This window comes from Acipenser ruthenus, chromosome 28 (genome assembly GCF_902713425.1).
Source record: "Acipenser ruthenus chromosome 28, fAciRut3.2 maternal haplotype, whole genome shotgun sequence".
Classification (NCBI taxonomy): domain Eukaryota; kingdom Metazoa; phylum Chordata; class Actinopteri; order Acipenseriformes; family Acipenseridae; genus Acipenser; species Acipenser ruthenus.
The window spans coordinates 6,612,138-6,637,312 of record NC_081216.1 but is presented as its reverse complement, the minus strand read 5'-3'; the positions used below and the strand labels follow the sequence as shown (position 1 = coordinate 6,637,312).

The following is a 25,175-nucleotide window of genomic DNA, read 5'->3' as shown; positions in this document are numbered from 1 at the left end:
TTTTAGTTAAAATTCTGGCGGCTAAATTTTGTACATATTGTAATTTTTTATATGCATAATTATATAAAATTATAATATATATCATTTTTTACATTCTTACACCAAACATTATTATTTTAGGGACTAAATGTGATTCAGGTATAATACATTTTATGAATACGTTGCATTTTGCTTACAATAATAGCTGTATTATTTGGTCACATGTCCAAATAAAACAAAAAAAAATCTTGGCACCAAACAGAAACTTCAGAGTCTGATAAGAAAAAAATATATGTGTGTGTGTGTATATATATATATATATATATATATATATATATATATATATATATAGTTTGCCAGGGGTACCTGAAAAGGAACGTAATTTTGATGTAAGCCAGGAGAGTCCCAAATTCAAAAAATGTCTGTGGCACAGGGCGTTACAAGGGCATCAGCAGAGAAGGGGTTAAACAGTTGTAGAAACACGTGGGGAGGTATAACACTATATTTTTCGGAACCCCTCTACTTACTCTTTAAAGTGAGAGTAGCTAATTAAATAATAGTTGTGCTCCTCCATTCCCTATACAGGTCTGACATGTGCAGGTGTGAATGAAGCGCATTCCCTATACAGGTCTGACATGTGCAGATGTGGCTGAAGTGCATGTTATAACATTCCTTTTTCATTTTAAACCTAGAACTACACTAGAGTTCTCAGTTTTCATGCATCTGTAACACTTGCACTTCCTGGGTCATTTCACCTCAGCAGTGTCTACTGGGTAATGTTATTGACTGAAAGCAGGTCAGTCAATAGGAGAAGCAGCTGGTTAATCTTGGCAAATGTTAAAATAGAAATACAAACTGAACTTCTGGGAGAAATGATTGAAAGATGATCTGCAAGCATGACTTAGAACATGAATAACCCAGTGTAGTACCAGATATCAGGTGTCTTTCATAACTGCACATTTGAGGCCTATATAATGAATACATGTGCACATGATTTATGGAATTATTGTGTTAGCTCTTTTTTTAATAACTCGGCAACAATATTATATTAGTCTTTAGTTTTGACGGTTCCTTTTCTCTTCTCAGCATTCAGACGACATGTATGCCCCAGTTCGGCTATAGGCATGTTCTGACTCTGACGGAACAGGTGAGCCGGTTCAATGAGGAGGTGAAGAAGCAGGATGTCTCTCGAAACAGGGATGCTCCCGAGGGGGGGTTCGATGCCATCATCCAGGCTGCTGTCTGCAAGGTAACTCTCCATACAGAAAACTGGCATTCCCATTTCTAAGCATTTAGAAATACTAAAAGAAGTTTTAAGCAATTGTAACTAAAAAAAATATAATCTTACCCATTTTGCACTTTCATTAGCTTCATACTATAGGTCTCAGATGTGCAGTTTTCAAAGAAAAAACATGTTATAGCACACATGTATTTAGTCTATTATTATGGTTCACTTTTGATTGATTTTATGTTTTATATCATTCTGCTTGAGGCAAGTAGTTCTTGAAACTAGGTCAAGTAGACACACGCTTCTTCAGTGTACATTAATCGTAACGTTTGTCTAGTTTCTTATAAGTTTTACCTTTACCTTATAATTCTTACTGAGCATTTTGAAGTTATGGACGAGTTCTTAAAAAATATCCATGTTGTGTTATATAGTTATGGATGATGTATCTTGTTGCACCGTGTTCCTATTCCTTTGTTCGTGCCTTCAGGAGAAGATCGGCTGGCGTCAGGGTGCTTCTCATCTCTTGGTGTTCACCACTGATGCCAAGACCCACGTGGCTCTGGACGGCAGGCTGGCAGGCATAGTACAGCCTAACGATGGGAAATGCCATGTCGGTGAAGACAATAACTATGCTGGGTCCACCACTCTGGTAATCGTCTAGTAAAACTGTACTGTATAGACAGCCTGGCAACTTTATGAGGAACAGCCTATGCGACTGGATGTGGCATTGCTCTGAATTAGACATCCGTATTAGTTGATCATTGACGTGACGTGATCCCTGCTGCAGTATAAAGCTGTGGGAGCAGCACAACTACAAACAGTCTACAAGAAATAGGGAAAGATCTAACAACATTTGATATAAGCATGATAGTGGGTGCACATCGAGAAGGTGCCACAGCAACAAGGACAGGGAGCCTGCTCAGCAAGCATCAAGACGCCAAGAAAGGCAGCTGTGGCTGCAAACAGTTATTTGTCATGATGATCCTCTGCCTACAGTACCTCTCTGCACTATAATAATAACTGAATACTATTCTGCGAGAAACCACACTTTCCAGCACCTCGTGTTGCCACATGGTGTCAAGGCTTTGATCAGGGCAAGCAGTGGCCCAAGCCCAAATTAGGTACATATCTTAACAAAGTGGCCTAGCGGTGCATACACAGGGCGTCGACACTCCTATGCAATCAACCTGGAGGAATATTTTTAGAAGCATTTTATGCTGGAATAGTTAGTAAGCATGAACAATCACAATAAAGCAGAAACAGAGAATGATAGAGAACACAGATAGTTAAATATTGAACAGGTAAGAAATTAAATATTAGGAACATGTAGATGATATTAAGTGTCCCGTTAAGTCTTAAATGCTATTCCAGTTTGTTACAGCAATGTAGTTTTCTCAAAGCAGCCTCATGCAGCAGTCCAGATAAGCAGCGTACCTGCTATTTTTTACACATTAAATAATCCGAAATACACACTAAATTTAAATTTAATGCTTAGAATAACGCTTAGCAATTTTGCTGCGCAGCTTGTCTGCCTCCCCTCCTGCTTCCCCTAAAACTTCCACTGGCAACTCCATCTCCCAGAATACAATATCTTCAGTTACTAGGAAACTGTACACAAGAAAAAACAACTCAACAAACATTATCCAATCTCTGGCTAGCCCTGTTGTCTTTGCAGCCAATCACAGTAACAATAAGAAAAATTCGAAGCTACACTGGTTGAAGTGTAAAGATCCCAGTCCAGCTACGAATCCAACTGGAACCATCGTCAGAGGCAACCGCTAAAAAAGTTGCCTATAATATTAAACATACTGTTTTATAACTTATTAATGCATTTAATTTTTTTATTTGTCTGTATTGCTTTATATTGAAGTTTTAACATGTTCACTGGGTTTGAGAATTTAATGCTAAAATATAAGTAACATAATTTAATTTGCAGTCGGTGTGATACCTCGAAAAAATGTGATGAGCCAATAAAGAACCTTGTAGAACACATGCATGGTTGTACAGTAGTTAAAAGTAACATTGCAGTTAAAATGGAAGGCTCTTTTTTAATGCCTACCCCATTACCATTAAAAATTGTACAGTATTTATCGAGATTACTCATGACTTCAAGGTAATGTTGCATTTTACCCTCTGAAAATACAATTTACACTCTGCATTAAAATTTAAGGGTAAGTTACTTCCAGACCCAAAACCTTATGTGGAGCGCTGGCCTCAAGTTACAAGCTGTCATTCAAGATGCATTATTTTCCCATGCCTTCAAGCCAGGGAACTTCCTTTACCAGGACCTTCATGACCTTAGATCTCATCCACAAACTATAGACTGTGGGATCCTAGCTAACTCAGCTGAAATTAATAGAGCCCCTAACCGCAATTCATAAAATACATCTGAAATAATCATGTGTCCCCTGTATATTAGTTATTGCAGATCCCTTTTTAAAGAAAAAAAAGTATTTACTGAACCAGCCTACTGTTGGCTGTATCCATAAGACTGCTCTAAGGAATGTCTTTATAAGGACTATGTTCTCTCTTTGGTTATACAGTGCTTCGAAGGATGAGAATAAACTGTTCCCATTTGTATTTAACAAGTTGAAAGCCTAGAGACCTCCAGTGTAAAACCACTGCTTCAGGCAGTGCAGTGATTGTTCTTACGGATTGATGTGAACCTACCTTACCTGTATGAATAAATACGTCAAATGAACTGAACAGTAATCCCTTCCAATGCAGTCCTGTATTATACTGCCTATAGTAATAAAACAAAATTAAGGGATGGCAAATTATACTTTGAAGATTCCAAAATGTGGGGCTGTAATACGCCTACCAGGGTACAGAATATTCAAGTATGCATGCAGTGCTGTTGCTGTTCTAGATGCATGTTTCATTCTTTATTTTCAATGTTTCTGTGCAGGATTATCCATCCCTGGCCCTGCTGACGGAGAAGATGTCTGAAAATAACATCAACCTGATCTTTGCTGTCACAAACCCTGTGGAGGAGCTCTACCGGGTAGGATTACAAACTAGAGCCAATAGCAGTACTGTATATACAGTGCTCCCTCGCTATAAGGCTCTCGGTTATAACACTCCTACAGTCCCCCAATTCCCTATACTAGTGATTCATGCAATGTTTCTACAGTAAATACAGTACCGGTGTTCAGACTATAAATAACTTCTCAGACTAAATTCCATTTCTGTCTCTCCCTTTTGATACAGTATCTGAACTGAAGAAAAGCTGCGCTGGCACTTTATAACACAGACATCTTATTCAGCATTTGTTTTATAACTAAATAAATATTAGGCCTATTACATGGTTATCTTTTCTAATGTATTTACTTTTTTTGCTGCGAGAGGAGCTGCGGCTTTCTCCGGGAGACAAGACACTTCAGCTTCACTTCAGCCCCGCTCCGGCAGCCGAACCTAGGCCGAGCCAGTACCCTGTTCCCCTCTCCCGACCCGCTGTCCTTCTCGCACTTGGTTTGCTTGTCTGTCGCTTCTAACTGAACTCCAGACCACCATTTAGCCAGACTATTTATAGTTTAAAAACTGCTAATGTTACCTTTTTTTTTTTTTTTGTAAAAAATATAGCGTTGATTGCATGATGGGAAGTTTTTTCTTCACTGTATGTGCGTTATAGAGAGGGAGTTATTTTTATTTTGTATTTTAGTCAGATGTGTGTTGCTATGTGTCCACCCCCTCCCCTGTTTACAGTTGTTCCAACTTGTTACAGCACAATATTCTACACTCTGTCAATACAGGTCTTTGAGTCCCACTTGTTCATAGTTTTTGAATGGATATATCTTGGGAACTGCCCTATCAAATCTGATAAACTTTTTAAATAAGTTAGATCACTGTGGTCTACTTATTCACGGCGCTGACACTGATTGCCTGATGGGCTACCATTAGCCTTGATCACAGCCTTTACATGACCTGGCATAGACTCCACATCATGCTGGAAGGTGTCTCGGAGGATGTTAATCTATTCAGTTATTAATATTTCACACAAAAAGGCAGATAATTGTAATGATGAATGCATTGATCAAGTTCATCCCATACATGCTCAGCTCGACTGAGATTCAGGGATTGTGGTGCCCGTGGAAGTCGCTATTGTGCTACTCAAACCATTCACATGCAGTTCTGGCATGGTGCATGGGTCCATTATAGTCTTGAACGTAGCCATCACCATCAGGGTAGAAGTGCAGCATTGTTGGATGGACCGCAACAATGCTTCACTAAACTGCAACAATTATTCCGCTTTTCAGTTATTGCAGATAGCTAGCATCCTTGATGATAACACTGAAGTTTATGCATTTATTTACCAGAATTGTGCCATTTTCTAATACGACAGTACTGGTATCCTAGTAAGACAGTAGCAGTCACCATTTGTTTCAAGTTCACAAGACAATCAACACATACAGTTGAAAAGAAAAAATACAACCTTACAAAGTGATTAAGACAGATGATATAACACTGAGTACAATATTCAAACGATTCTTAGCCAATGAGAGTTTTTATCAGTAAATGTACAGTATTGAAATAATGTTCTTGTTCTTTTTTACATGACTTCTCTTTGCTTTCAGAACTACAGTGAGCTGATCCCCGGTACCACAGTGGGGATCCTATCTCAAGATTCAGGCAATGTCATCCAGCTCATTGTGGATGCCTATGCTGTGAGTGCCTCATGTTTTCCTAAAGTATTTTCCTGGCCATACCTTTAAAAACATTATATTGGTGAACTGAAACACTAGCAAATCACAGGCCATTAGCATGCATGATGACAAATTTGGATTCAGAATAAATGTTGCACAGTGGTTCTGATACTGTACACTCAGTGCACTCTTATCTAGTTAGGGGGAATGCTAGTTGACAAATGAGGGAGTGGGGGGGGAGGAGCTGGGAGGGATGTTTATGGATGCTTTCGGGGGCTTTGGTTATATCTATATGGAAATATTTTTTTGCCACTTAATGCAATTACAGATATATTCAGGTAAACAACAGGAAGTTAGATGAGTTGGGTTGAAAACATCTTCTATCTATTATCTTTCAAATTAAACCCTTGTTTGTTCTTTTAATGAAATTCTTAAGCAATCTGTAAGAGGAGCCACACCTACTGCTGCTAATATCTCATTAACTATTTAAGCTGCCGACTTCATATATTTGACAGCGTTATGGAAACTCCTGGGGCAAAATCTAACAGTGTTAACCCAGCATGCTGAATGTGTTGGTGAGCATGACATTGACCTCTGACCTAATATGGCTGTGTAATTGAGGTCAGGTGTCATTTGAATTTACAGCTGCATTGAGGACCCTAATGATATTGTAGCTGCTTTTAGGGAGGTGAGGCCAGGCAGAATTAAAGCTGTGTTTCTCTGCAGAAAATCCGTTCGAAGGTAGAGTTGGAGCTCCTGGATCTCCCTGATGAGCTTTCCCTGTCCTTCAATGCCACCTGCATGAATGGAGAGGTCATTCCCGGGCAAAAGTCCTGCTCTGGGCTGAAGATCGGAGATACAGTGAGTTACAACGGCTCTTTTATTGGGATCTGTTTTATTACTGCTGGAGGTGCTGGATCAAAGCAATAAACAGACACTGCAGCAATACCTGCAGGACAAAAGGGCAGAGAGAGAAAGTGTTGAGTTGTGTTGTAAATAAGGCAAACTGAGACTTTTTTATCCTTCATATTCTGAGGAGCCATTGCAGAGTAGGTACTGGTGTTGCTCCTTTTTTCATTGTATGATTGATTTCCTTCAATAAAAGCTGCCATCAAAAGCTCAAATACAGTTGCCTGTAGCGTGCATTTAAAAAAGCATGGATATTAAGAATAATTAAGTAGCAGTGTCTTTTTAGAAAGAAATATTTGCACACGGCCAACATTAGTTTGTACAGGACAAGTGTAATAATTCCTGAGGTTACCAGGTGATGCTGCTTGATTTTTTTTATTTATTTATGCAACACTTTGTATATTAAAGTTTATGGTTCTTCTATCTCTGCAGTTGTTGCAATCTCAGGATGAGGCAATTTGGCTGCATTTACATGGTTTGTGTTGGTTTTAAGCTCTTGCTGTGTAATAAAGGGATATTTATACTAATTGTATACAGATGTTTTACTTGTTTACTAAGCATGGTATTTCCTTAGGGAGGCCCCTGTACAGGGAGAAAGTCTGGTGATAATGGTCTTTAATTGTGTAGTTAGACTGTACAGCACTTTGTGGTGATCCTGCTGTGAAAGACATTCTACAAAATGAATTTTATTGTTGTATAAACCCAGTGAAACTTCCATGTAGAATGGGATCAGAGACGTGCATTAGGCTCAAAGATCAGTTAGGAAACTTGACAAGGTCCTGTTCCATTGTGTGACATCATCCTGACTGACATCCTACCTCATGGTTCCTAAGACAGACTTCTCATTAAAAAAGACCAGACTGTTACATGTAGGCAGCCCCCTCACACATCGCTGTGGTCATGCATCATTGTGTGAGAAAAAGACAATAGAAAAGCACAGAAACTCCCTTCCCCTGAAGTGGCCTTTAAACTTGCTTGCATACTCTGGCACAGATGTGCAGTTGAGCTGGTGGCATCCATCCCATTTTAAACTCAGACGGGATGTATTGCTATCTGGCAGTGTTAACCCCTTTGCTGCCTGTGCCAGATGTTTTGACGCAGAATGAAATACAGCTTGGCATTTAAGTCTGATCATTCCTGCAATACCTGAGTTTGAAGCCCTCCATGTGGAAACATGTTCTCCTGGTTTTGCTATTGTATCTAAAACCTCATATCACACATGGTTGACATACATTATATACCTGTAAGAAAATGCCACAGTTGTTTGAAAATAGGACGTATTTGTACAAATATCTCCATTTATATATAATATTTCAGTTTTTGTAAGTACAGTGCTCCCCTTTTATAATGCTGTAGTCAGGAGCTATAGGTAAGAGACAAGGATACAAGTGTGTGACAGAGAGCGAATGAATCCAAGTCAACAATCTTCCTCCCGACCTGTGAGGGCGCTGTGTAACAGGAACAGTGTGCCCCAGACTGGATGGTTGGGCAGTTCATTCCAGGGTCAGTCAGAAGCCGGCCATCCAGGAAAAGGGCGGAGTCCCGGCCCTAATACGGTAAGCAATGTTTCAGTCATGGATTGGAGGAGACTTGATTGAACTAGCTATCGGAGGGGGTGTGACTAAGGGTATTTTAGGGGACGTGACGGCGTAATCTGTCCCTTTTGATGTGGTTACTGAAAGGACTCGTTAAGGAAACGGAAATAATTAATTAGCGTGAATGTTTTGTTTGTTTGTTGTGCTAACTGTTTGTTATTTGTTTTTGTTAAATGGCTAAGCACTAGCCGGGAGCTGTCGATACAAGCCAGCACTAAACCCGGACCACACTACACCACTGTTTCACGAACTGTTTGTCTTTCAAAACACCTCCACAAGAGCACTCACTATCGGGAGAAGTGTCTGTGTCTGTGTTGTGTGTTAATTATTAGTATCTTAATGTTTCGGGACTGAAACCCTGGTTTTGCACAGAGCGATACACATTGCTGTGTAGCTCCCATGCTTATTATTTAAGTGTTGTTGACATGCAACCCAGCCAAATAAAGGAGCTGTTTTATTGAACTTTCACTGTCTTGTGTGTGTTATTCCTGCGCACTACAAACCACTTTGCCACAAAGTGATAGTGTACTGGCATTATGGAGAACCTGTTAACCTGATCTGGTATAAAGGACTGCCTTATAACCAGGCAGCACTGCAGGGTCTACTCCACAAAACAGTTTTTCTTGTTTTGAGAACCACAGGATAATTACAGGAGGGAACAGTGTAGTCTTTAAAATTTGAAAAGGAGCTGACAAAGTTAACCCCTAACCAAGAGGACACAGTTGGAAATTAAGTGGTGATCAACTTAGGACAGAGGGAAGGAGACACTTCTTCACAGTTACCTAGTAATGTTGTTAATGCTGAATTACTGGAATCCTTTAAGTCCCAACTTGACAAAGTTTTGAGCTCAATCAACTACTAGGAACTGGACAAGCATCCAGTAGATGGGCAGGATGGCCTCCTCTCGTTTGTAAATGTTCTTCTGTTCTCATGTAACCCTTTTCTCTTTCCGTAGGTGACCTTCAGTGTGGAGGCCCGCGCCAGAGGTTGCCCCAAGGAAAAAAACAGGACCTTCACCATCAAACCAGTGGGCTTCAAAGACTCTCTTCAGATCACAGTGAACTTCGAGTGTGAGTGCAACTGCCAGGCCCTGGCAGTGCCCGCCAGCCCGCTCTGCAATAACGGCAACGGAACCTACGAGTGCGGGATATGCCAGTGTCTACCAGGGCGCCTGGGCCCACGATGCGAGTGTTCTGAAGGAGACTACAACCCCAGCCAGCAGGATAAGTGCAGCCCCAAGGCTAACAGTTCCATCTGCAGTGGGCACGGAGAGTGTATCTGCGGCCAGTGTGTCTGCCACAACACCGACTTCGGGAAGTACTGGGGCAAGTTTTGCGAGTGTGATGACTTCAACTGTGTGAGCTACAAGAGCAAGCTCTGTTCAGGTAGGTGACATGAGTCCACTTTGGGGTCACCTCTAATAATACAATGAGTTTCAGTAATACGTTTGATTAAGCTATGATAGTAGTTGTTCCTGGAAAAAACAATCTGACCCTGTCCTTTTTGCATTATCAGTATGTAACAAACATTAAGGTGCTGTGCTAGTAGGGGTCATTGTATCGTAACTAAACAGGGGCTATAATATAATATTTAGGATGTTACACATCATAAGAACCATGAATTAAACTTGCATTGCTGTGTAAGTTGTTTTAGAATGATATTACAAATAAAATGTATTTACCTAATCGTGGCGTTACATTAGCGGGATTCGATGATAGGAGTTAAAAACCACAAGCAAAGGCTTTACTGATTGAGCTGCACTGCGAGTTTGCTATTCATTCAAAATGTATTAGATTCTAATGTGTGGAGATTACGCAGGGAAGTCTGTTGTGAAATGCCTGAGAATGTACTTTTTTTTGTTTGTTTTGATGTTTTGTGATATGTATGTGGATGTTAGAAGAATCATTCATAACTATGAAACACTTAAAGTGCTAAATATAGAAATACTAATAGAATAAATTCAATGACAAACGTGTCAACAATTGAAAACATTGAGAAAGACTTTTAGTCAGAATGTATTGGCATTGAAGAAATGGAAGATACTGTGGGATTCTAAAAGAGGGGTTCATGCAGCATCGTTCAGCAGTATTGTCAGTTTCCTAGTAGTCTTATCTAATTCAATGTGGTTTAAGTTGCAACTTTGTTTTTTGGCAAAATATCAATTTATTATAGGATATCAGTTTGCCTTATCTACTGTGAACATGAGGGGGATTTTTTTAGCAGGTAAACATTGCACTTTCAAAAAAGCACCTGCTTTTAATTTTGTGTCAGTGCAAAAAATTGTTCTATATATTTTTTTAAGTTAAAAGTAATGTATATGTGTCTATGTTTTTTATATTGGTGGTATTATAGGTTAGCTGATTTCCTTTTTCTTAAAGTTGTAATTAATAAGACATATTTTATTAAACTCTTTTCATATGTCACCTAAATCAGACTCAGCATCAACAGCGTGGTGAGGTTGCCTTACCCCTTAAAGATAAAAGGTTGTTTGTAAGGGCTTGCAGTGCTGTGTAACAGTGCAGCAACGTTTCTGTTGTAATTTGTTGATGTTCTTGTTTGCCCAGTGCATGAGGTGTGACTAGCAGTCTGTTAGGTCCTACTTGGTGAATGTCCTGTTTTGCTCCCCAGTGTACAGAGCAGAGCATGTACAGTGCCGTGAAAAAGTATTTGCCCCCTGTCTGATTTTCTGCATTTTCTGCATTTTTGACACTGAATGTATCAGATCATCAACCAAAACCTAATTAGATAAAAGGGACCCTGAGTGAACAAATAACACAAAAATTTGATACATATTTCATTTATTTATTCAAGAAAGTTATGCAACACCCAATGCCCCCGTGTGAAAAAGTAATCACCCCCTTAGACTCAATAACTGATTACGCCACCTTTAGCAGCAATAACTGCAACCAAACGCTTCCTGAATCCCATTTTTGCCCGGTGTCTTTCTGATGGTGGAGTCATGAACACTGACCTTAGCCGAGGCGAGAGAGGCCTGCAGATCCCTGGATGTTGTTCTAGGGTTCTTTGTGACTTCCTGGACGATTTTACGCCTTGCTCTTGGAGAGATTTTGACAGGACAGCCACTCCTGCGAAGATTCACTACTGTCCCAAACTTTCTCCATTTGGACAATATGGCTCTGACTGTGGTTCGGTGGAGTCCCTGCGTCTTAGAAATGGCTTCTTAACCCTTTCCAGACTGATAGGCATCAACAACTTTTTTCTAGAGGTCTTCAGGAATTTCTTTTGTTTGTGGCATGATGTGCCTCTAGAACCTGTGTGCTGACAACTTCACTCTGATGGTAAGGTCCAAAGTTAGTCAAATTTATATTGGACAGGACTGGCCCAAATCAGGCCTGGTTGTTAACCAAAGTACTCAAACAGCTGACCCTAATTATCCCTTTAATTGGGTTGCGTTAACTAGGGTGTGTAATAACTTTTTCACACCTGAAGATTGCATGTTTGATTACCTTGCACACCAAACAAATGAAAGAAGTACCAAACTTTGGTGTAATTTTTTCTCTCAGACTCCCTCTATATACTACTACAACCCACAAAAAAATCTGACCAAATACAATGTGAAAAATGTGCAAAAATGCAAAAAATCACACAGGGGGCAAATACTTTTTCACGGCACTGTATGTGTGTAACTGTTCTCAGTATCACAGCTGGTTTCAAGAACTTGTTTCAAGAAATGTTCAATGAACTGTTGCTGGATTAAGTCGGCTTAAGGGAACAGTGGTTTTTCTAGCACTCCAATATTCATGGGTTTAAAATCCCTGTATAACAGCCAACTGCTCGTTGTTTTTGGGTGTTCTGCTCAGATGACTGATTTCCAGTGTTTCATACTGCTGGCTTGTTTGTTCACAAAGAATTAAAGGGAAGGGTGGAGTCCACCTTTTTCTATCAAGCCCTGTGCAGGGTAACCTTGGTAGGGAGTGACTTTCCCTTTTTAGAAAAAATGTGCATGATCTGCTCCTGTCAATACCCAAGTTGATATTATGGTTATAACTAGAGCCCCGTGTTTTTTGCAAATACGAAGTAGCACAAAATAAAACGAAATGCAACCTACTTCGATTGCTCTTTGTTATGTAGACAATATAAACTCATTTATTAAAAAAAAAAAGATACTTATTTACATCGTTTCAGCTGTACAGTTTTGTATGCATATGCTATACCTTTACATACACAAATTTATTTTCAAATATTTGTTTATTTCATTTTTTACAGTTTTTTGAGGATGCACGTTATTTGTGACCCCTGGTCCTTGTTTATTTTTTCAGGTCAAAAAAGTCCCCTGGGTCGACATTGTCTATGCCTTTTAGAATTTTGAATGCTTGAATCAGATCACCGCGTAGTCTTCTTTGTTCAAGACTGAGTAGATTCAATTCTTTTAGCCTGTCTGCATACGACATGCCTTTTAAACCCGGGATAATTCTGGTTGCTCTTCTTTGCACTCTTTCTAGAGCAGCAATATCCTTTAGCTACAATATTCTAGGTGAGGTCTTACTAATGCATTGTAAAGTTTTAACATTACTTCCCTTGATTTAAATTCAACACTTCTCACAATATATCCAAGCATCTTGTTGGCCTTTTTTATAGCTTCCCCACATTGTCTAGATGAAGACATTTGAGTCAACATAAACTCAGGTCTTTTTCATAGATTCCTTCTTCAATTTCAGTAATAGAAATAATAGTTGAAATTGGATACTTAAATGTTTGGAAATATTCTTGTATTCTTCTCCAGGTTTATCACAGAAATTATTGTTCTGCCTAAGGTCTTCAGATAGCTCTTTACTTTTTCCCATTTTGACTTATTGGTAATGACAGCAATCTATGCCTAACCCTTTTCACCTACAACTTTTCTAGAATTAAGTTCTGCATTATCGTATTGAAATTTCTAGCACCTTGTAGACAATACTATCATAGCATCAAAGGGTATGAATACTTTTGAATTAGCATTTTTGGAGTTTAGCAAAAATATTGCTGAAATAAATAATTATAACTTTTTTTCCTCATCCACAAAAGCAAAACTTTTTCTACAAAATATTTTTCCTAAAATTCTTTGTTATAACCTCATGATAACTGCAAAGAGTGTAACAACAATAAATGGAACATAATACAACATTCGGATTTTAACAGCTTAATCTGCAGGAGTTAATTGTTGTTAATCTTGGCCTTTTTCCACTCTGCTCAGCAGGTGACTCGGCGGGTAAAATGTTATGTTCCAGTCTTTGGCTCTGGAGCTGTTTAAAAAAAGCTACTATGGATTTTTAGTGTCCTGTCTTCATTTCTTTTTCCTTTAGTATAGTATGCACTTCCGATGATAGGCTAATAAAAAATAACAGTTTGAAATACATCAACTGAATGACGTTGACATAGTTGATTTTCATTGGTTAATTTACCTTGCTACGGTGCACACACCACTACTGTTGGATGACAATGACGGGTGAGCGGAATCTGAGCCTGATCCACTTTATACAGCCAAACTTTATGATCCGGCTCCAGTGAAACTAAACTCCATTCCTTTTCTTTTTTTTTTTTTTTTACTGATCTTATGGTCTGAAATGCTAAGACCGAGATTTCTTGAAGTCAGTTTGCGTAAAAATGATGCAGCATACATTTATCATTTTAAATATGTTTAAAATTTCGCGAAGAAATCATTGTTAATTCAAAATCTTTTGCCGGGGGGAGATAAAATGAAAGTGCAGAGCCAGGGGAGAAAAAAGCGGAGCCAGGGAAATCCCCTCCATCCCCTGCATCAAATCGCACCCTGGTTATAACTAATGTAATAAACGCAATTTGTCAAGGCACCGACTAGAGGGGAGGCATGCCTTTATTTAGTCTTTTCAAATAACGAAGACAGAATAACTAAAACAGAGGTCAGAGAGCCATTGACAAACTCAGACCACAACATGGTCTCATTTGAAGTGTTTTTATAAAACCCCAAAAGTAATGACTAAAGCTAAGGTTTACAATTTTAGAAAAGCAAAATATGAAGGTATGAAACAGACTAACAGAAGTAGATTGGAGTAAAATAGAGAAAACATCCACAGAAAAAGGATGGCTGTTTTTTTTTTAAATGTAGTATTAGAGACACAAAACAATTACATCCCAAAAGTAGACAAATCTAAATCTAAAACAAAATGGCCAAAATGGTTTAATCGATCAATTAAAAAAAATATATTCAGCAAAAAAAGGCACTTTAAGCTACTAACAACCAAACAAGTAAGATGGGCTGAATGGCCTCCTCTCCTTTGTAAACTTTCTTAAGTTCTTATGTTCTTAAAACAGCACATACCAAATGTACAGAATTTGACCACAAACAAAAAATATAAATCAATCAATCAATCAATCAATCTTTATTTTATATAACGCCTTTCATAGTTGACCACCATCACAAAACGCTTTACAAGATGCAGTAAGAAAAAGAAAATCCATAATACTTTAAATTACAGAGAAATGCATAATACATGATAAAAAAAAAAAAAAGCATAATACATTAAATACAGTGGAAAGTGCATAATACATGATAGTAAAATGTTGATCTACAGGTAATGTATCACATCTTTTTCATTGATGGTTGCATGTAGACAGCATCCAGGCACAGTTCAGAAATGAATACACTCTGGGCTCTGGGTTAAACTAGACTGTATTCTTGGAAGTACTGCTAAACTAATACTAAGCTGTGCAAGGAACAGCACATATGAAGCCACACTGGGTAGCGTTAGCAGCAGTCACTCCTGTCTAAGATAGAATTCATTTTTTACCATGTTTTGTTCAGTTACACAAGCTTTTGAATACTGTTGTGCAGATTTAGTATAAAACACCAATATACAGGCACTTGCATGTTTGTTAACCCAAGGATCACACTGTTATCTTTATATCATACATTGAGATTTGTGTGACACATTTTCCTTGTAAATTATAAAAATAATCAGCAGCTCTGAGAATACCCTGGTGTACCTTATCAGCGACGATTCAGCAGCTCTGAGAATACCCTGAATTAAGCATCTCAGGGTGGATCAAAGCTATATAATAGCATTTCAGTGAGAGGAGATGCATGTGCTTAATAAATAAAGCATTCTGTAATGAGACTTTAGTGCAAAATGCATGATGCTCCAAAAAGTCTGTGCCTGTATCTGTTATTGTGGTATAAAGAAATGCAGCGTTCATGCCAGATGGCTCTTTCAAAGTCCTGCGATGCTTACACTATATTTATAAACAGTAACCTTTTCACTGCCCACAGTTCAGCCTCTGTGAGTGAAGGAGGACATTTATTTTTAACTCTTTCAGTACTGCATTTGTACTTTTTATTTATTTATTTATTTATTTATTTATTTATTTATTTATTTAAGGGCAGCAGTGTGGAATAGTGGTTAGGGCTCTGGACTCTTGACCGGAGGGTCGTGAGTTCAATCTCCAGTAGGTCCCCTGCTGCTGTACCCCTGAGCAAGGTACTTTACCTAGATTGCTCCAGTAAAAACCCAACTGTATAAATGGGTAATTGTATGTAAAAATAATGTGATATCTTGTAACAATTGTAAGTCGCCCTGGATAAGGGCGTCTGCCAAGAAATAAATAATTTATGTATTTATTTATTTATTTATTTATTCATATATGGATTTATTTATTTAACTAGGGGATTTACCCATTGAGACGAAGGCCTAATTTACAAGGGGTTCCTGGAAAATACTAAAAAAAGACAACTGCAATGTATAAAAAACCTTTACAACGTACAAACAGCACTATAAAAATGTGTGGTTAAAAATTAATCAGCAGCATACAGAGATCTAAGAATAATATAAATAAGTCATATCTATTTATTAATGTGAACTGAAGGAGAAGCATTAGCAGGAGGTTCTAAGCAATTGCTAAGTAATCATTTCTTACCTTATAGTATCCAGACACTCCCATCCTGTACATGTTTAAATAACACTATCGTTTCCATGCTGATAAAACATAATCTACCCATGTTTTATACTGTTCTACTTGCACAGTAATTAGAGCAACACACGTGATATAGTTACAGTGTAATCACCACTTTATTAAATACATTGAAAAGCCAGGAATCAAACCCTGAGTGTCGGATAAAAAAGGCATTGAATTTATCACTGTACCAGTGCTGCTGTTTTCCAAGGGCTAACGCCAATAGAGGTGTTTATCTTTCCAAGACTCGAAGTTACAGTAATTCCACTTTAAAAAATGGTTTGAAGTCTGTCAGTACTTCCAGCAGTGCACATCTGATATAATCAATGTACTGTATACAATAGAATTTGGTTTTAAGCAAAATGTATCTGACCAGTCCATACGGGTGGCATTTTGCCAAATTGACAATTAATATCAACGTTTATTTTTGGAGGAATTTACCAAGTTTTTTTCAATTCAAGCAGAGAATGGGTGAAATCGACCTTTATGCTTAAAAAAAAACCCAGACTTTTTATGCCATTGAAAAACGTCTCATTTAGCGAAACCCCTTTATCATATTCAACATGCAACAAAACCATAGTTACAACATTCTAGTTGAAATAACGTTTGGTCAGAGCGGAGATACCTTGTATAGATAAAGATCTTACACAAATGTAAAAATGGTGTCAAATAAGCAGTAGAAAATGCAATATAAAAGTGTATTACACAGACTTTTATAGCATAGATTTACAAGTAAAAATAATATGCGCAGAACAAAACATTTGATAGCTGAACAGAACTTACTTGCATTATTATTTGTATTTTTGTTTGCGGCGCGGATAAATGCACTGCGTCTTTTATTATTATATTTAAAAACCCAGTGAGGATGCATGGCTGATCAGCTACTGATTATTTAACTAGCTGACAGTCATGCATCCTTACCAAACGCGTGCAGACTCTGGCCGAGGGGTAATAAGATAATTAACAACTAGTTAATCCCTCGGCCAGAGTATATAAACCTGCAGCTCTCTGCACTCGGTGTTTGAGTGTAGAGAGGAGAGTACGGGAGAGCGGAGAGAGAGAGAGCGCGAGAACATATAAATTTAACAATTGCTATATTTAAACAAATATACTTGTTTCTATTTGTTTGGCCATCGCGCCTTTTTGTTTTGTGTTTTGTTCATTGTTTAAATCTTTTGTTTTTGTTTATTTAAATTCGCTGAATGCGGCAGCATTCAGCTTCACCCGCCCATCCATTGTTTTGGTTTCTGTACTTCCTGGTCCGTGACGTCACCACACCTCACCACTGCGAGCCAGCCTGCCACACTCACCAAATCCATTAGGAGCAGAGACAGCACCACAGTACAGCCTAAGAGGACCCAGACACTCTGGGCTTTAAAGAATGCTCCTGTTTGTATAACAGAAACAAACCGGTGAGTTTTTCCTTAAAATGGTTATGAAAGAATTTGATTTAGAACATACAAACAAAAGAAAAGATACCAAGGAGATGTCTCCTACAACAGAGCAGTGAACAGCCTTGGCACAATAACCTCACTTAAAACAGGAATGGCTTCCATCAGGCCAGCAAGCCCCACAGGAAGTTTTTGTTTATATGTGGTTGTGTTATTACAGCTATTAAAATCCTATCCCTTTAAGAATCTGAATCGCAGCCCACTCCTTCTTTTGTAACTAGCATTGTTTATCAAAGCACACCAGCCCCACAGTGAATCATATGGTATAAATTAACAACCAGAAATAGAACTTGATTTTATCCTCCTTGATAAGAAATCTGAAATACATTACCTACAGGGCCATCGATTTGCTTTCCCAGGTATGAGGTACATGCATTTGATGTTCCTAGTTGTTGCCTGCTGTTTCATATATACAATATATTACACATGGAAACGTCAGTTGGCAAGGACTGGATTCCAGCGAGTTCTCTAACATGTTAGGCACTGCTTAATCTCTTAGCCATTCCCAGGGGTTTTAAACATGCCTTAGGAATTACAGCATCAGCCAACGCTCTGGGTTTATGACATCGGCTTGGAGAGAGACTGGGGTGACTTAATCAATCCATTTTTTATTGACTGTATAACACTGGCTGTAAGACATGTTGCCTATAGTTGCTGTACTGTACAGTGTAGGGCAGGGACACGCAACCTGTGGCCCATGGGCCGCATGCAGCCCATTTATCGTCTGACTGCGGCCCAGTGTGTTAATTCCATTTCACTTATGAATATATCGTAGCTTTGTTGACTTGCGTTTTCTCATTTTTCGCATAAAAAGCAGCACACCCTTTTAATTTGTACTGCCGAAGGTAATTGCTTCTCATCAATGTAAGTCTCCAACTACTGTAATTTCATGAGTCTTCCTCTCCTTTCTCAAATACACAAACCCGTTCCCAACATAGGAGGCTTGTGGCCAGGGAGTCACTGCCCTGTCTTTTGCTACATTGCACCAAATCAACAACTCATTGGTTACAATACAAATCTCTGCAGCAAGTAGATATTTAATTTGCTTTGTATTATTATGCAATGTGTGTATATATGGTATATATATATTATTTATATGTGTATATATATATATTATTTATTTCTTAGCAGACGCCCTTATCCAGGGCAACTTACAGTCGTAAACAAAAATACATTTCAAGAATCACAGTACAAGTATTAATACAATTAAGAGCAAGATAAAATACAATGACTTTGGTTCTAGCAAGTACAAGTATATGACAAAATTCAATAATGGAGCATATAACAGTGTCAGTGATAGTTACATCAGGATATAATTAAATACAAAATACTACAGATTAAATTACACTTGTGACAGATTACAGTACTCTGTAAAGTACAGGATTAAATGCAGTAAAATAGGAAGCAGATAAGAGCAAGTAAAGCGCATTAAGGACGAGTGATAAAAGTGTCCAGAGGGAAAAGAGGAGTTCTACAGGTGCTGTCTGAAGAGGTGAGTCTTGAGGAGGCGCCAGAAGGTGGTCAGGGACCTTCCTGACATCTGTAGGAAGGTCATTCCACCACTGCGGGGCGAGGGTGGAGAAGGAGCGGGCTCTGGAGGCAGGGGAGCGTAGAGGAGGTACAGCCAGTCTTCTAGTGCAGGAGGAGCAAAGAGGTCAAGTGGAGGTGTAGGGAGAGAGGAGGGTCTGGAGGTAGCTGGGTGCAGTCTGGTCAAGGCATCTGTAGGTGAGTACAAGAGTCTTGAACTGGATGCGAGCGGTGATCGGGAGCCAATAGAGTGAGCGGAGCAGTGGAGCTGCGTGGGAGAAGCGAGGCAGAGAGAACACCAGGCGAGCAGTGGAGTTCTGGATGAGCTGGAGCGGACGGGAGGCAGACGCAGGGAGGCCAGCCAGGAGGGAGTTGCAGTAGTCTAGGCGGGAGAGTACCAGGGCCTAGACCAGGAGCTGGGTGGCATAGTTGGCGAGGAAGGGTCGGATTCTTCATATGTTGCTCAGGAAGAATCGGCAAGTGCGTGCCAGAGTGGAGATGTGCTGGGATTAAGAGAGGCAGGGGTCCAGGGTGACTCAGAGGTTCTTAGCTGAGGAGGAGGGAGAGAGTGTGGTAGATTCCAGAGGAATGGGGATAGAGAGATCAGAGGAGGGGGAGGAGGAGGAGGAGGGAAAGAAAAGGAGGTCAGATTTAGAGAGGTTGAGTTTGAGGTAATGCGAGTGCATCCAGGAGGAGATAGCAGACAGACAGGTAGAGATACGGGAGGGGATGGTGGAGTCAGAGGGGGGGGAGGAGAGGAAAATCTGAGCATCATCAGCATAGAAATGGTATGAGAAACCATAGGATGCGATGAGGAGGCCCCTATAATTAGGCGATTTTAGGGTACAGCAATGTGTTAAGGATATCTGTAGACTTTGGGTTAAAGGTTGAAGCAATCGACTAAAGTTTTATAGTTACAGCTTAAACTTTTTAGTGAAGGTAAATGAGGGGTAGAATGTGAAATGTGCTAAGTGTTTGAGATGATAATTATACGGATAGCACAATTAATATTTAAATAGTTCTGGAATGTTATCAATATTTTAACAGTACATGCAGCCCAAACTAAAGGACTCCCACATTTTGCAGCAGTTTGTGTCATATAGGGAATTTACTAACACTTTAAAACACTGTTATCTAATCCATCAGAGATTTAGGACTGTAAACAGCTTGGTATGGGGAGGAAAGCCTTGACCTGTTTATTATTTTTTGTTTATATTCGTATCATTTTTTGTTTTGATTATAACAACCTGGGGAGAAGCTCTCAGAGTCATGTATAATCTCTGTTACAAAAAAGAAAAAAACATTGTGGTATTTGTTTCTGATTATTACTTGTTGCAGACGGTTACCCTCTGGTGTACCTTATTTACTTATTTACTTATACAGGCATGAACTTCCAGGTTTTAAAAAGGATGTGATATAAAAGTAAGCACTTTTTTTACACAGACAGGTATAAATGCATGGAATAGCCTACAAGATGATGTATTAGGATTTACATTCTAGATTCTGTCCTATTAAATTAGTCCCCCCTAGTAGGGGCAAATGGTGTGCTAACAAAGGACAAGCCAAACACCTTTTTATCTCATTCCCAAGCTTTTCTTATGTTCCTCTGACTGAAACTGACACAAATTACATCTAAACAACAACAAGAGTATATTAGTTATGAGAATTCTGGCATTTTCTATTCATATCAAGTTTCTGTTTAGGATACTTTGAATTAGAATAATTCATGGTAACATTAACATTAGTTTAGCAGCTGTGTGCTGGTTAACAAAACAAATTGCCATTCCCCTCCTTCATCAGTTTCAAAAGGGAAACCAGGAAGATTTGTTCTTCCAGGGCTACATAGCCTATTGGTTTGAGCTGAGGTGTATGGTCCGCACTCAAAGCAGTTTACAACACTTATCAGCTTATCATCTTTGCTCCAAATTTTCAAACTTGCTTTGTGAAACTGTTAATATTACAAAATTAGAAACAGGCATCTGAATAAGTAATTTAAAGACTTGTAAGTATGCCTAAACTGTTTGATTTGTAAAGTAAATCATCTATTTACCTTTCACAAAAAAAATGCAAATTACAAAACATAAAAATCTGTTCCACTATTGTCTTCTTCTATTGTATTAATATTTTATTGCTTATAGTTAGTTCCTCTTATATTTCGGTTCAGAAAATTGGGGGCAGTGTAGGGGGGAATGGATGTTTTTAACTGAACTTTCTTTATCTCAATTTCCATTCTTACATGAAAGTAAACCTCTGTGGTCTTGAAAGCTTTTTTATGTATTTAAATGTTCTGCTCATCCTATAAAAAGATATCTTAACATTACAAATTCATATCTAACCAAATGTGGCCCTATTTGTGTGTTAGATGCCAAATTGGAGTGCTTTCTGGGAAGGGAAAAGTGGACCCATGTTAGTCATGATGACTAGGAAACTGGCCAATTTGATGAAGGCTCAGTATTCCCAGTCTTTGCTGTGTTCCCTTTAGCTTCGTCACCCACTGTTTATTTTGGTGTTTCCTGTAGCATGTGTATCTTTGTCTGGCAGGCGAGAGAGCTGTACCCTTGATTGGCATGCAGTCCATCACTCCTCCCACAGTTTCCTGACTTCTAGTGGGCATGGTTCACCTCTGCATTGGCCCCTTGGTTAAATATACAATAGAGTTGTCCACAGATTAGTTCAGCATCTTGCTGTATCTGCAATAGAGAATGGTTGTGGTAGTTGAAGGGTGACTTTGTTGATTATCAATTACAGTTAAAAAAAAGAATCATTGGTTATTTGCAAATTTAACTCCATGCTCGTTTATTAAAAAAAAATAAACTGGGTTTTCAGAGACACCCAGGCAACAGTCAATTTGATCATTTATACTGTTTTGAGATCATAGTATCCTTTGACAATATGTTCTCATCATCAAATATTTTCACTGATTTTAAAATACAGTAGAAAAAAAAAACAATAATATACAATACAACAATATTGCCAGACAAATAAATATGAGCTTGTCACAAAGACGGCCAGAGTGGGTTGCGTCAGACCAGAAAGGAATTCAAACAAAGACAGTGGTTGTGATGAGCTGAGTGCAATGGCTGCACTCAGCGTTTATTTAACAAATAAAACGGTTGTAAACAGCACAAAACAGGACACGGCACTTGCGCCAAAATAAACAGACATACAAAAACGGACTAACACTAAACAAACGGTGCACGGAGACAAACAAACACGGTGAGAACAAACACTTATATTTACGCTCTTTCTTCACTTTACTTTTACTCCTCTCTCTCTCTCACCCGTTCTCCTCTTCCGAACACCCAACCCTGAGTGCAAGAAATGTGCGTCTATATATACTATTGTGCTGGGATTCAATTACTAATTAATTATTCACTTGAATCCCAGCACGTGAATTAATTCTGTGCAACCCCGTGCTCACATATTACATTTAACCAGCACGTGAAGTGATTTGTGCTCTCCTCGTGCCTAAATACAAATCTACACTTTAAACACACGTGAAACACAGACCCGTTTATATCCCGTGTACCAATCTATACACCAACATTTACACACGCAACATACAACACATAAATGCACACAGGGGCGGGGCGCATTGCCACAGAGCTCAAATAAATATAAATCTAATAATTTACTCTAACATATAATCACGGAGGTAGGCGCTGTCGCTTATGTATGTGCATGTGCATATGCTTATGCACAAGATTAGTCCATGGTACAATTTAAGAAAAGAGTTGAACAGAAAGCAAAAAGTGAAAATCTATTCCAAATCCAAATGACAAGGTTTTAATGTGGTCTTTTATCAATAATACTGACACGTGACCATGCTGGAGTACAGTAAAGCATGTTTACAAACATCTTGATCCCCACGCCTTGAATTTACAGTTATTTTAACCAGCTCAGAGACAGGCACTTGCACATGGGCTTACAGTATGAATGAAACTGAAGGATTTACTAATTTTGTCAGAAATCTTGAAAGAAACACAATTGATGGTTAAGGTGAGGATGTGAGTTTGCCATAGTGCAACCTCTGATTTCCTGTTTAGGAGACACAGTGATTGGAAGGGTGTTCTGATGGCTGTGGGGAGTGAATCCTTGTCATTTAATGAGCGCTGTGTTTGTTCTGCTGTGCAGGCCATGGGAAGTGCAGCTGTGGAGACTGCCTGTGTGATCCAGACTGGAAGGGGGATTACTGTAACTGCTCGACGCGCACAGACACCTGCATGTCCAGCATTGGGCTGCTGTGCAGCTCCAGGGGACAGTGTGTCTGTGGGACGTGTGAGTGCACCCAGCCCGGCGCCTATGGGGACACCTGTGAGAAATGCCCCACCTGTCCTGACGTCTGCACCTTCAAGAAGTAAGCCTTTGTGAACACCCTCTGACCCTGATATCATTCCCTTCTGTGCAATACATATTGAGGGGTTTTATTTCTAGTAATACTCAAAAAAACTTAATACACTTAATGAAAAACATTTTGACTAAAAGTCTTTTTTGATGCCTTCAAATGTTTAAACAAGTTTGATAAATTAATATACATGTTCTTGGTCTTTCCTTTATCAAACTAAGCCCATTGAATAGCCCTCATGAGCAGTTACCTTATGGTTACGATATCTATGAAGGGAAAATCAACTTTTTCGTTACAGACAGATTAATCCCAGGGCTTAGATGATAAAATAGTCTGAAAGAACAAAGAAGAATTATGGGGGACGTGGTTGAAGTCTTTAAAATATTAAAAGGAGTTGACATAGTTAACCTTAACTAATACTTCAGCATAGGTGGCGGAGCCGCAGGGACAGTGAGTCATGTTGTGGGGGGGGGGGGGGCAGAAATATGTTTTTTAGTCACACCCTCTGAATGTCGTCTGTCAATCAGCGGCAATACCTTAAGCACAGCAGTTATAGCAACTATTAAAGTGATGAAACCAGACATGCCAGTATATTTACAGTCCACACCACAGGCATTACATTACAAACAAAAATGCGCTCGCTAAATTTCAGACACTGCCAAGCATGCTCTATAGCATTGACAAACAAACTTAAAAAAAAAAACATTGCAAAATTTCTTTTAGCATTTTTTTTCATGCTTTGGCTGCAATTGAGCTGCATTTTTTGAAGATCTTGCCGCGATTTAGATGGGGCCTTAATTTATTAAGGTGGGAACACTAAAAATAGCGCTAAGGAAGCTTTGCCCTATGCTTTAAGCGCAGTACAGAAATTAGGTGGAGATAGACTTAGGACAGAGGGTAGGAGACACTGAGAGGGTATGGAATGGGCTACCTAGCCATGTTGTTGAAGCAGAATCACTTGGATCCTTTAAAATCCATCTTGACAGTTCTGAGATCAATCGGCTAGTTGCAACCGGAGGAGGATAGATAGGCCAAATGGACTCCTTTTGCTCGTAAATGTTGTAAACAAAAATTTATACATGATATATTTTCAGAGAGCACCTCTATTTTGCCATCTAATCATTATATTGCTATTTTAGTACTGTTTCTCTATTTCAACCACCAGGCAACCCACTCCCACAGCATACCAATGGCTATTATGGCTTCAGTGTAGAAACCTAGGGGGTTTGCTGCACACTTCAATGCTAATATGCTTCTCCCCTACCCCACTTATGTCAGCCTAGAGGAGACTTCGAAATCTATTTTGCACTAATAGTTATTAAGCACACCAAATAATGATGTAAGCAAAAACAGTAATATGGAATCATACAGAACACAAATACTATAATAGAATATGAAACATGTAAGAAACATTATTAGGGAAACAAATACTAAATTCTTTAGTGCAAGTTGAGACTATAAAATAATAAAATGGTATTATAAGAATAAATGTACATACTGTATATCTCCAGATATACAGTATGTACATTTTTTAAATTAAAATGCCCAATTATTTTAGCTCTGATTTTTTTC

At 38.8% G+C, this 25,175-nt stretch overlaps 1 protein-coding gene across 1 annotated transcript in view; it reads left to right on the top strand.

The window, feature by feature from the left end:
* The window catches only part of LOC117434519 (integrin beta-3-like), a 66,684-nt gene that overhangs the window by 27,488 nt on the left and 14,021 nt on the right, over window positions 1-25,175 (top strand). The window contains exons 5-11 of the mRNA XM_034057085.3: window positions 1,066-1,228; window positions 1,695-1,856; window positions 4,116-4,211; window positions 5,782-5,871; window positions 6,577-6,711; window positions 9,310-9,739; window positions 23,393-23,615. Coding sequence (XP_033912976.1) covers window positions 1,066-1,228; window positions 1,695-1,856; window positions 4,116-4,211; window positions 5,782-5,871; window positions 6,577-6,711; window positions 9,310-9,739; window positions 23,393-23,615 — 1,299 coding nt within the window. The remainder of the gene's footprint in view (window positions 1-1,065; window positions 1,229-1,694; window positions 1,857-4,115; window positions 4,212-5,781; window positions 5,872-6,576; window positions 6,712-9,309; window positions 9,740-23,392; window positions 23,616-25,175) is intronic.